General features: G+C 50.3%; 1 protein-coding gene across 1 annotated transcript; it reads right to left on the bottom strand.

Moving 5' to 3' along the window:
• Positions 1-7705: 7705 nt before the first annotated feature.
• On the bottom strand, positions 7706-12135 carry LOC126517560 (uncharacterized). The gene is made up of 2 exons (XM_050167311.3): positions 11236-12135; positions 7706-8080 (listed from the first exon to the last, which is right to left on the bottom strand). The coding sequence occupies exons 1-2, from the start codon at positions 12133-12135 to the stop codon at positions 7907-7909; spliced, it is 1074 nt and encodes a 357-aa protein (XP_050023268.2). The 3' UTR covers positions 7706-7906.
• Between the last annotated feature and the right edge of the window lie 356 nt (positions 12136-12491).

The raw sequence follows: 12491 nt of genomic DNA, 5'->3' as shown, positions 1-12491 counted from the left end.
CACTCGCGTTTTGCACTTCAGCGAAGCGTGTTCTATTCGTGTAGCAATCACCATCTGTTGGGCAAGACTGCCCAATGCTCCCACAGAACCCGCGGCTGCCTTAGCGGGTTCCTTTCTTTAAATTTATTTTCGACGCGGAGCGTTCGCTTCCTGTCCGATACTCCAGATAACCGTTTTCTGCAGCGCCGGATCCATCGGCAACTCTCCGCGTTCTGTATTCGGCCAGCGACGGCAGCCATTAAAGAAAAAGCAAGAATTCGCGAGGCAGCGAGTTGCGGCGGGTGACTCTTGGACAGATTATTATGTCTCCGGAGCGAGCATCGATGCGGTGGAACGCTGTTCACATCGGCGAAACGGTTGTCGTGCTACGTCGTGAATCTCGGCGATAAGAACGCGCCGCAGTTTCGAATCTCCCTCGGGTCGCGTAACGGACCGCGCTGCCACTGGAATCCGCGATCGAAGGCCGGCTGCGCCGTTCTTACGGTCTTTGGTTTTCGTGTGTCCTTGGTATTCGTGTGCCCTATGGACGCAGTGTCGAAACGCTTTTCGGCGGTTGCCGCGGAATCGAAACGGCGACGGTCATTACTTGCCGAGGGCATCAGCCTCGCTTTTACTGTATACGCGCGTCGTAACGCGTTTCTACGTCATCTAAAGCGAAGCGTCATGCCATCTTCAACAGCAAGCACGTAACCTCTGTCCTGCAAAGCACGTTGAGCAAGATGACCACTTTTATCGCATTTAATTAATCGTTTCGAGAAAGCTTCTCTTCACATATATATCGATTCCATAATGTGCGTTGGATCGGCGTATTTTTACTGCTCTAAGGATTTTCTTCTCCGGCTCTTCTCCGGGTCCAGTCACTTTATCTCGGTCGAGCTTATCTCGCAGTTTTCGTGGGCCGATCCCGGTGATAGCTCAATTTGAAATTATGCGCCTCAGGTGCCGCCCGGCATATGTCAGCGGGCTTTTAATTTGCTTTCAACCTTCTGTCTTGCCATTACAAACATTTCGTCTCATAAGTAGCTGCACTGTGGCCTTTAACCCCTGCATAACCGTTCACTACACGTCAGTCGTTCAACATTATTCACACAACCGTTCTCTACAAATCATGAATGCTACGCATCACGTAGACGTCAACCACAGCTGAGTGTGCAAAATTGTTTTTCGTTCTTTTTATCCCTTCTTCCCGCACAAAAAAACAAAAACAAATTATTACAAGATAACAGCAAGCAGGAATCGCACGAGCCACACGTACACGTTTCTTCAATGAAATACGACTTCTCTCACCGAGTGTCCTCCCTCCCTCCCTCCCTCCCTCCCTCCATTTGCACTTTACGAGACTGTTGCCGTTCGCGCAGCTCCGAATAGCACGTCTCCACGATGTTGCGCGTTTGTAAAACATAGTTGCGCCGCCTAGACAAAAAAAAAAAAAAGAAAAATGGAGGCTTTCGTAATTCTCCGTGCTGCGCTCGTGAATTGTCGGGCCGCCACCGTTGAAGCCGTTGGTCGTAAACACGAGATGGCGTCGGCACAAATCCCGGAGCGGAGCACGGGTAATTCTCGCAGCGTTCGGGCCGCATTTCATCGACATGACGTTTGCGAGAATCAGCCATGCGCACTTGTATATGTAGATTAAAAGTAAGACGGAAAGGACGCGACATTTGACCCGTTTTACGAGCTCGTATATGTGAAGTAGTACGGGCCTTATATCCTGGGGAGCTATAAGATGTGTGGCATACCGCGCTCGGTCAAAGGCCTCGCGATCGCGCAGTTTAAGAAGCTCCCGAGCTGACGTCTCCTAATCGTGCGCATCGTGGAGTCGCTGACGTCCTGCCCTCCCCGCATGGAAAGCTTTCCGAAAACGCCGCGCTGTGTGTGTGTAAAGGATTTTCCTGCGCTGCAGCTTAAAGGCCGATTACAACGACACTCCTCTTCGGCTGTAAATTGGCAATGAAAGAGCGGTGTACTGTACTGGAGCAAGGTTGGCAAAGCTTCAGGGTTGGTAACTAACTGCCCCAGTGGCAGCCTTGAAATAGCACCCTAAGAAGACCACGCGGGCACCTTGTAATTGCAGCGGATATCCCGAAAGTCCGAGCGCTCCTCGCCTCCGAGATTTTTTTTCCTGCTGGCCGCGCGTTCCCGACCTTGTCCATCCATCGCACGCTTGAGAGCAGCACAATTAACAGTGCGCAAGCGCCCCGTAACATGGTATTTCTTTTCTTTTTTTTTTTCATATTTCGCTGGCTTTCTTTGGAACGCGGAAAAGAAGGACCGCGTGAGATATATCGCGTTGGAAACAATTTATTGGGAGGTTTCTCAAGGTTCTCTACAACTTTGCGTATCACACTTGGGGTCTGCAGCCAGTACTTAAAAAGTTGAGTGATTTAACCTTACTAATTCGTTAGTTAAGGAGGAAATGAAAAATAGCCTGAGTAACTCTAGGCCAGTGCCAACATTCTGCATTCGGTTCAACTCGCGTCCGGAGTGCCTTTCATTTTTTAAAACTTTGGCTCAAGTTATGTGGGACACCCTGTATAGGCATGACCTTACTTCGACATGGCGCGCTGAACATTATCGAAGGCCGTGTGCTGTGTCTTACATCATAGCGACAACCACCAGGTGCACTCTAAAAGCTGCTAACAAGAAAATTGTATGATTACCAGCCCTCTGACTTTTTTCGAAGATTGCTTCAGTGGTATATACTACCGATTTATTTTTTCACAACTATATTTCCTGCGATATCGCGGTAAAAAGTTGATTATTAGAAGACGCTACGAAGGTTTGGCACTTGCGCTGTTGTCCCATGTCCCTAAAAGATATCTAGCCTGTGTTTGTCCCCATGTACCAAGTGAAGTCTTTCCCCCTCTTCAAATGTAGGGTAGCCAACCGGGACGTCCTTGGTTAACCTCCCCGCCCTTCCCTCTTGGTTTCTTTCTCTATCTATCTATCTATCTATCTATCTATCTATCTATCTATCTATCTATCTATCTATCTATCTATCTATCTATCTATCTATCTATCTATCTATCTATCTATCTATCTATCTATCTATCTAATCTTTGCCGCTATCCGAGCGGTGGTACAGCGGCAACACTGACACAACACGTGCTCAGTGTCATCAGGTATGGTTTGCACACGTAGCACAGCTCTGAAGCGAGTTGCCCGAAAAAAAAAAAAGCTACTGGCGTAGGTTACACGAAGTCTCAATCGACGACTGACGTGCTCAACGTGCTTCCCCAGGGCCCGGATGACACAGCAGGGGCGCCGAGGATCCATGCGATGAAGAGGGGTGTTCTGGCGGTCACGGTCGGTCCAGCAAGCAACTTACGTTCGCCATCCGATGTGCGAACTCCGATGTCCTCTAGGGGGAAAAAGAATGCTAATATTTGTAGTGGATCGTACTGGGTGGTCGTACCTGGCAAAGGCGTCTGACTTGACTATAACGCCACAGTGTCCACAGTAGCTTTCAAAGCGCGCTAACTTTCTAACTTTCCTGCGTAAACGGCGAAGAAAGATCTGAAACTGGTAGCGCAGCAAGAAGAGCTTGGCATAGGCGGAATAAAGAAAACCTGCAGCCGGAAATGACTATCAGTGCGGCACAAGTGCTATGTAACGATATCAATATACAACATCTCAGCCGAAACGAAACTGATGGGTAGCGGGCCACTATAGCATCGTCACCGTCATCATTACCACGTATAGTTTACCTCCACCTTTGTTATAGCAGATGCAATCGTTATCATCATCCGCAGTTTTTGCGTATAAGTTCTTGCGTGCAGAATGGCAATGCCCGGACAACATGATGAGGGGGACTCCGGATTAATTTCGACCCCCTGTGGTTCTTTAACGTGCACCGGTACACGGGCATTTTTGCATTTCGCCCCCTTCGAAATGCGGCCGCCGCTGCCGGGATTTGAACCCGCGACCTTCGGGCTTAGCAGCAGCGCAGCCCCTTACACACTATGGATGGCCACCGCTGCGGGTGAAAGGGCCTACGAAGAGAAGTGAGAGGGTACACAGAAGGTAAACGTTTAAGTGGCACACAATGAGCAGATAACACACATCGCTGTCACGGCCTGTCCCTCACGGCCTGGACGGTGGTCCAGTTAATCGAAACACTTTGCATGGGGTTCTTGCTTCTCCTTCCTGTCCATGTAGTGAACAGTACTAATTTATCTTGCCCTTCCCCACTTTGTCAAGTAGCTGCCGCGAACTTATAAATTTATTACTCTCTCTCTCTGTGTGTGTGTGTGTGTGCGTGTGCGTGTGCGTGCGTGCGTGCTTGCGTGTGTGTGTGTGTGTGTGTGTGTGTGTGTGTGTGTGTGTGTGTGTGTGTGTGTGTGTGTGTGTGTGTGTGTGTGTGTGTGTGTGTGTGTGTGTGTGTGCGTGCGCGCGCGCGCGCGCGCGCGTGTGTGTATGTGTACCGTAACGTTTACGTAGACATAGACGGTGCGAATTTCTCTGTCTTCCCAAAACGATGGTGGCCAAGCATCCGTTGCTCTCATTATACTGGGAAAGCCGGACTTCGCGTCTCCCCGTCACCTGCACGCCTGGTGCCCTGCCAGTAGCCGCTTCACGCCGCATAGACCATGGCACTTCATGAACCTCGGTTGCTAGTCCTTCGCCACCGGCCCCAACACGAGTATCATAGCCGCGGTAGAGATGAACTTAGAAAAAGAAGAAAAAAAAAACTGACGGTGGCGCGTAATGGGTACCACGACCAGAGGCCTGGTTAGTCTGTGTCGCTGTGGGTTAAGTCTACGTATAGGAGCCTGAAATGCGAAGAGTGCCCACGCCTCCCGAGTCCCTTGTTATTTATTATCGTTTACTCGGTTGCTATAACTCTTTGCGGGAGCCACCGCGTCGTCTTCGTGATCGTCGAGCTCCCGCGTGCGTCTCACTCGCGACGGGGATCAAGGGCCCGCCGGCGTGGCCTGCAATCCGGGCCGAGCATTTAGCGTGACTGCTGGCTGGCTCCCTTCTCTCCGGCGCGGTTTATGGGGCATAAATTCATGCCGCCGCTCGGGACCTGGCAAACAAACATTACACCGGGGTCGGTCGGCGCTTTACTACTTTCCCCCTTCTATAGAGAGTGTATACAAAGAAAAGAAACAGGACGACGTCGGCTTTGCTCTTCCCGACAATGGGCAATAAAAAGAAAGAAGAGAAAGTGGATTGCCCCCCCTGCGCGACCGCTTCTTCGGTCTCCCTGCCATTAGAGAAATGAATCGTGCATCCGAGCCGAGACGGAGCCAACGCGAGCCACTTGAGTGGCCCGGTTCTTCCTAGAGCTGGTTGCTGTTGTATGCGCGCAGAAAACAAAAGTTTCCGGTTACGAGCAGCGGACGCGGAGGTCGCTTCTTCTCGGACGCGAGACCCCTCCTTATAGGCTACATTCGGATCCGACACTCGATATCCGCTTTCCGCCGCAAACCGGTTCCATGACGCGTCTTAAATACCGAGCCTGTGAAAGAAGTCGGAAAGAGAGAAACTAACATTCCCTACTCAAAAACCATTTTCTATGCAGTCCGACGATTACGTAGGTTTTTCGTGCCGTTCTTACGAGGCTCATAAGAACCACGCATGTAATTTCCACGTAGATTCAGTTACGTTTGAGGAAACATTTTCCGACGTGTCCTTTTTTTTGCACTGTATGGAGGTGCAACCTCTTTAACCGTTGAAACGAACAGCCGCAAGCGTCACAGGGTCTGAAATAATTTATCGTAACACTTCTTCCCTACGAGCCAGTTTTTGGTTTCCATGGTCACGAGGTGGGCGTGTCATGACGGCCTGGAACACACTGGCTCGCTCCGTTGCTGTAAATTGTAGCTGCTACCTCGAGGGAGCGTGGCCAGAAGAAACGCTGGCTATTCATGAGCAACGTCATCATGTGCGCCTGGCCTTACTGCTACGCGGCGTCAGCTAGTGGTGCTCTTTGTCACAACGTCACGAAGATGTCACTGACGCGCCAAAAGTGCGACGTTCCTAAACCAACCTAAATGAATTTGTTTTTCCAACCTCCGTGCTGGCTAGTGCAGATTCTTTTACGCCACAGAAACGTGTGGCGTGGTTCCTACAATTCCGAAACTATGTATCGTTAGTCACTTAATAGCATACTGATCCGGGTGTACAACGCTCGAATGCTTTCTTTTTTAACTCCGAGGCTGATAACCTCTCGGTGTTCGGCATTTTTTGTGTCCGTCCGTCAACAAAAATGATCAACGTGCGCAGTGGCTCATAACCCCCCCCCCCCGCTCCCTAAGCAAGCAAAAATCCAATACGGTTCGTCCCCCTCGTAAAGCAGAGGCTACAAGCATCCCGCAAACTGAGGCGAACAGCGCATAGATTCATTGAAATCCCGCATACAACGTACAGAACAGCGTATGTTTCAATGAATAATACGCACAAAACAAGCATCCGAACCGCCAACGAAGCACTACACACACCCCTCAGAAGTTGTAGTGGTGATTTTGCAACAGCTTACCTGGACATCCACGTTGGCAAGGCGGAGATGACGGGTCAATTTTATTATTCACGTAACGGTGCCGTTTTACTCTATACTGTTCGGCAGATATTTTACGGTATTTTTTTTTCAGAAAGACAAATCATTTTAAGCCAATTAGCATCAGTTTATCAAAAGGCATTTTAAGGCCTCCTCTTTCGCTCGGCTCCCATGCTCTTGCGTGACGAAACATACATGTGGCGTTAATTAACGTTTTCGGAGTGTTTAGCTGCACGAGGGCGCTACTTATAAAAAATAACTAACATTAAAGTGCCGCCGGTATACATGGGCGCAATTACCAGGATTTGAGAATAGCATGCCTGTGCTTAACACGTCTGTTTGAGACCCTAAAAAGATTGCACGCATTAAATTGAAATTCAGCTTCCCAAAGTCACTATAGTATTTAACGTTCTCTCTCAAATGCAGCACATTTCACTCGGTTCGGTCTAGTGGTGGTCCCATAAAAACATTTTTGTGTTTTACATGTACCCGATTAGGCAGAATGTTAGTTGGCCCTCACCTGAAGCTTACTCTTAGGGCACGCAGAGCATCTTGCCGAATTTCCACCCTGGTTTTGAAAGAATACTTCCCCAGTGCAAATTGACTTTATTTCGACATTCAGGGTCGTTTGAGCTTTAGTTATGGCAGATATCCGTGTTTGTGCGCATATATCTTATCTGTGCACTTAATTATCTCAATTATCTTAATGCCAAAGCATCAGAGGGGATATAACCCAAATAAATGTCATCTCATTCGAAAGAAAACAGCCTGCAACTGGAATAGAAACGCCAGATTTAATAACTCGGGCTTCGGCGGCCTTTCAGGCCTACACACAACGTCTATCAGCGTCTGCGAAATGTATCCACACGCTTTGTTGCCATTTACGCGCATTAAGTTATTTCTTTTTAATTATGGGGTTTTACGTGCCAAAACCACTTTCTGATTAGGAGGCACGCCGTAGTGGGGGACTCGGGACATTTCAGTCATCTGGGGTTCTTTGAGGTGCACCTAAATCTAAGTAAACGGGTGTTTTCGCATTTCGCTCCCATCGAAATGCGGCCGCCGTGGCCGGGATTCGATCCCGCGATTCGATCCCACGACCTCGTGCTTCGTAGCCCAACACCATAGTGACTAAGCAACTACGGCGGGCCTCATCAAGTCCTCAACGCTACATTCAAGACAAGGCGCATTGATTAACGATATCTAAATCGAACATTTATTTCTTTACCATAACTTCGCAACTACACTATAGTACACCAATCACCGGCGAAGCCGAGCTTGCCTATCTTCGCCTAAATCACACAATCTCACCGAGCACACAAGTGTTCGCCAAACACACGAGTAGCGTTATACCGCGATGAGTTCCGAAAGGGTCAGGGTGACGACTCCTCAAGAAACGCAACGTCATTCGACGTCGGTGCCCGCAGCGGTCTGGAAGTCCTCGTCGTCCGCCGTGGAGGCGACGGCACCCGACGTCGACGCCGCTCGGTGAGCTTGGTCGCCCGCCGATTCGCTCGTCCTGTTCTGGACGGGCCAGTCTTCTTCGGAGGAGCCACGCGTGTGGACCACCGAGAAGACCTGTAAGAGCGAAGTGCGTGCAGATGTGGCTTAATCATCAATGTGGAACGTGATTAACCGGTACCAACTTTAGACGGGACAGAGCAACGACAGACACAGGACGAACGCCATTAAGCTCATTGGCTTATTTCACTCTGAAGCACTTCACCATCCTTATGGCGCTTTCTACATTTTCGCCTACCTACAGTGGAATGGCACTCCCAATCTCGTTCTACTAAGGATCCAGCTATAAGCGGGAAATATTTACAAACATATTGCACGTGCCTAAGTGGAACTGCGTTCAACATAAAACATCACGAAATATAAGCTGTACTTCACTTTTTCTTAAACACACATGACATCATTAGGTATGCTGAACTGGGTTCAGTTGGAATAGTGACTGTTATCCGGAAGTGCTCCACGTACCTGTAATATTTATCCGGGAGATTGTTTCACACACATCTACCTGGAACCATGTTGAAGTAGTTGAAGTAGTTGCAGTAATTGAAGTCCCGCATACTTAAGCATGGTTCAACGCAGAGGTGTGTGATAACAATCTTGTTCTCGATAATAGGGGAATAATAACAATATTTTAACAGCTGTATCTTACCAGTACTCACGTACGGGGCAGAAACCTGAAGGCTTACGAAAAGGGTTCTACATAAATTGAAGACGACGCAACGAGCTATCGAAAGAAAAATGATAGGTGTAACGTTAAGCGATAAGAAAAGAGCAGATTGGGTGAGGGAACAAACGGGAGGTAATGATATCTTAGTTGAAATCAAGAAAAAGAAATGGGCATGTGAGGAGGGAAGATAGCCGATGGTCATTAAGACTTACGGAATGGATTCCAAGGGAAGGAAAGCGTATCAGAGGGCGGCAGAAAGTTAGGTGGGCGGATGAGATTAAGAAGTTTGCAGGGACAACATGGCCACAATTAGTACATGACCGGGGTAGTTCGAGAAGTATGGGAGAGGCCTTTGCACTGCAGTGGCCATTACCAGGCTGATGATGATGATGATGAACAATATTTGCAAATAATAACGTTCCGGAAAGGGTAATAAACACTGTTCCGGATAATAATGAATGAATGAATGATACTGGCCGGGCACGTGAGAGAGAGAGAGAGGGAGAGAAAACGCGAGCGCCGTGCAACCACGCGCCTACAAAACCGGCATAACGTTATAGTTATCCCAGTTTACCAGCACAATCAGTGAGGCGTGGTCAAGTTACGTGTGGGTATACGTTTATCCGGGGCGCAAGAGAGGTTCGCGAAGCCGCAATCGCGACGCTTTCCCACGAGGCATAGCGCGGGAATGGACGTGACTCAGAGCGTTAATCTCGTCGCTGACGAGATTTTTCGCTGCACCCAGAGGAAACTTGCGAGGGACTGGCAGTGGGCGCGCACGTTTTTGACAGCTGGGAGCGGCCGGACGCCGTGGGCTGAGGCACCCAGCGAACGTGATCGAGCGCGAGCGAGCGGTGCTCGCTCCTTGTACCCGTTCGAACGCAAGCGCAACCTTCGGTGATTATTTGTAAAAAGGTGCCGTAAACACTAAATCTGCTTAGATCGGTAAAGCAACCTTTTAATATATATATATATATATATATATATATATATATATATATATATATATATATATATATATATTATACTGTACTCTGACGAAGGCTGGTCCACCAGCCGAAAACGTTTAGTGAATAAGTCTGCCAAAAAGTTCGCCGTCTCTTTCCTGCTTATGTAAGGCAGTATTGCGTGCGGAGGATGTGTGTACGTAGAAGTACACGAAATGTCACATTCGTACTTTATCTTACATGTCACGTCAGGATGAACGTGCTTTCGCAAGTTTACTACGAGCGCTCGAATTCGCACCCTGTTAATCCCATCGTTAAACGCATCGACACAACCCTCGCACAAAAAAAACAAAGAACGAGATGTCAGTCGCATCTCCCATTTGAGACGTGGGCACACGTCATTTAGGGTACGAGCATACGAACGCCATTTGAGACGGGTAAAACGGCGCCAATGCACAAGTGCTCCCTCGCCGAACTCCCCCTAGCTAACGTCAGTTATATGCTTCTCGCGTTCTCTCTTTCCGCTTTTCATCTCTGCGAGAGACAAGCCGCGACGTCTCCATAGTCGGTGAGACACCGTCGCCAAGACGCGGAGGAGACGGCAAAGCTATGGGTCCACAAGTAACACCCGAGCGACTGCGTTGCGATAGTGCTCTTTTTATCGGGACAGGACCGCCCACGTCTTTATTCGCCCTGCCTCCACGATTGGTCCACGTAACAAAGTGCGTCAACACCATAGCGAAGGCACGTATCGGGCGCTGGTGTCGGGAATCCTGAGTTCTTGGTGAAATCTGGCTGGCCAGTCCTGGCTCAGGACCTAATTTGTAGGCCCATCCTGAGTCAGGATCGGCCCACCAAGTCACCGTCTTCGATTACACAATTTCCGAGGTCGGCCCAGTTTTGCCTGTACCCTCCCCCGGTATACCGGCACAGCTCACTTGGCGGGACAGCCGACGACAACCACAGGTTAAACTTCGGAGGAGGTGGGCAAACAAACATTCGCTCTAAGAAAATATGAAAAGCAACATCAGGTCAAATTGTGCGGTTTAACTTCCCGAAACTTCAGAGTGGGTTATAAGCCAACCCTGGATTAATTTTGACCGCCCGGGGCCCTCTTAACTTGCACCCGAAGCACAGTACGTCGGTGTTCTTTCGCCTTCCACCCCCATAAAAACGTGGCCTCCGCGGTACGGCACCGAATCTGTGGCATGCGTGCTCAGTAGCTCTGCGCCATGGCCACTACTGCGGGTAGAGCGAAACTCAATGTGACAGCCACAACGACAACTATCACAATCGCCGATAACGTTGGCTCTTAAAGCATGTAGCGAACAGTGGATGCAGCAGTCACCTGTAACCCGCCACAGTATAGCAGTTATGGCGTTGCATCGCTGAGACCGAGGTCGCTGGTTCAATCCCGACCGTGGCGGCCGCATTTTGATCAAGGCTGAATGCAAGAACACCTCATGCACCGCGCAGTGGGTGCAGGTTAAAGAGCGCCAGGCGGCCAAAATTAATCCGGAGTCCCCCACGACGGCGTCCATTATGATCAGACCGCTGTCTTTTCGGCATTTACAACCCCGAGAACTTAAACCTTTAATCACCTGAAAAGACATGCACACGAAGACGCCGGCCGAGACGACCGAGATGACGAAGAGGGCCGGACTGCAGCGCGTCGACCAGGAGCGACCCGAGGCCCGACCCATAAACGACGAAGAAGGCGAGACGTCGTCGACGTGGCTGGCCGTGCCTCGCTCCGTAGCCGGCGGCGACGCGGGTCGTGGGACGTCGTCGGTCCCTTCGAAACGTGGCTTCCGTGCGCGAACATTTTTCGCCGCCCTCGCGCTACGCCTGACGCCTCCTGGAACCGCCAGGTGCCGCTTCCTGCTCGATGACTGCGAAGACTGTCCGTCACGGCTCGCACGCGGCGCGGTACGCATTCGATTCGTAGCGCCGCTCGCTTCGTCGATGGCAGACGTGCGTTTCTCCGGTTGCGAGCCTTCTGTCGTCTTTGAACTAGTGGCGACCACGGCTTGCCTCCTGGGACGTCCTGCGGTCGCCGGTATCCTGGCGACCGTACTGCCTCTGGCTGCAACGCGAAACCTGACGACCGTGTCCTCATCGTCACCCTGGTCTCCGTCATCTCGCGACTTGCCGCTGTCGTCGCGCCGACTCCAGCGTCCTTCTTCTTCGTCCGAGGTGCGTCTGTTCTGTGCATGCCTGTCCTGCGAACCCCGGTCTTGCGTCTCGAGGCAGCGCTCGTTATCGACTTGGCCGCCGACGCTGTCGCGTCTGTGGCCGTCTTGTCCCGTGCCTCGTTGTTTGCTGTCGTTCTTGCGGCCACCGTCTGCACTGCCGTCTCCGAAGGCAAGCGCCAGCAGCGCTGTTCCGTCCTCGATGATGCTTCGGGTCGATGCAACTGTACTGTCGCGTTCCCCGCGATCTTTCTTCGTTGTGCCGCTCGCTCGTTCCTCCACGTATTCTGTTTTGTTGTCTTGTTCCATCTCGTGACATGCACTGCTCTGCGACGATTGCTTGGAGAACCTGCAATGCTTAATCAGACGAGCGGCGTCCTTCAGGTTTTCGCCTCGGCTTTAGCGGCGTACACTTGGAGTGCACGCTAATGGCTTCTTCTTCTTTCTTCTCCTTCGCTTCAACGGAGGCACGTGTCCGCAGCGATGACTTGACCGTAGCGCTAACATTAAATCATGAGAAGGACAATTTTATCCTGAGCAACCTAGTGCGTGGGGAACCAAAAAGTAATATACCGAGTGGAAAACACATTTACAAAAAGCACAGGTGGATTTTTCGGGGGAAATGATGATGAAGAGGATGATGAAGAGGATGATCCTTCAAGACA

The sequence above is a fragment of the Dermacentor andersoni genome, chromosome 11 (assembly GCF_023375885.2).
Source record: "Dermacentor andersoni chromosome 11, qqDerAnde1_hic_scaffold, whole genome shotgun sequence".
Lineage (NCBI taxonomy): Eukaryota > Metazoa > Arthropoda > Arachnida > Ixodida > Ixodidae > Dermacentor > Dermacentor andersoni.
Note: the sequence above shows the minus strand (reverse complement) of the source record. Positions and strands in the feature narration are given on the sequence as shown.

Bases quoted from the DNA above. Each gene is read 5' to 3' on its own strand.
- LOC126517560 (XM_050167311.3), bottom strand. From the start codon at position 12,135: ATGGAACAAGACAACAAAACAGAATACGTGGAGGAACGAGCGAGCGGC. The intron at 8,081-11,235 runs GTGATTAAAGGT...TCGCTCTTACAG, and splicing joins TCGTGTGCATGTCTTTTCAG to GTCTTCTCGGTGGTCCACAC.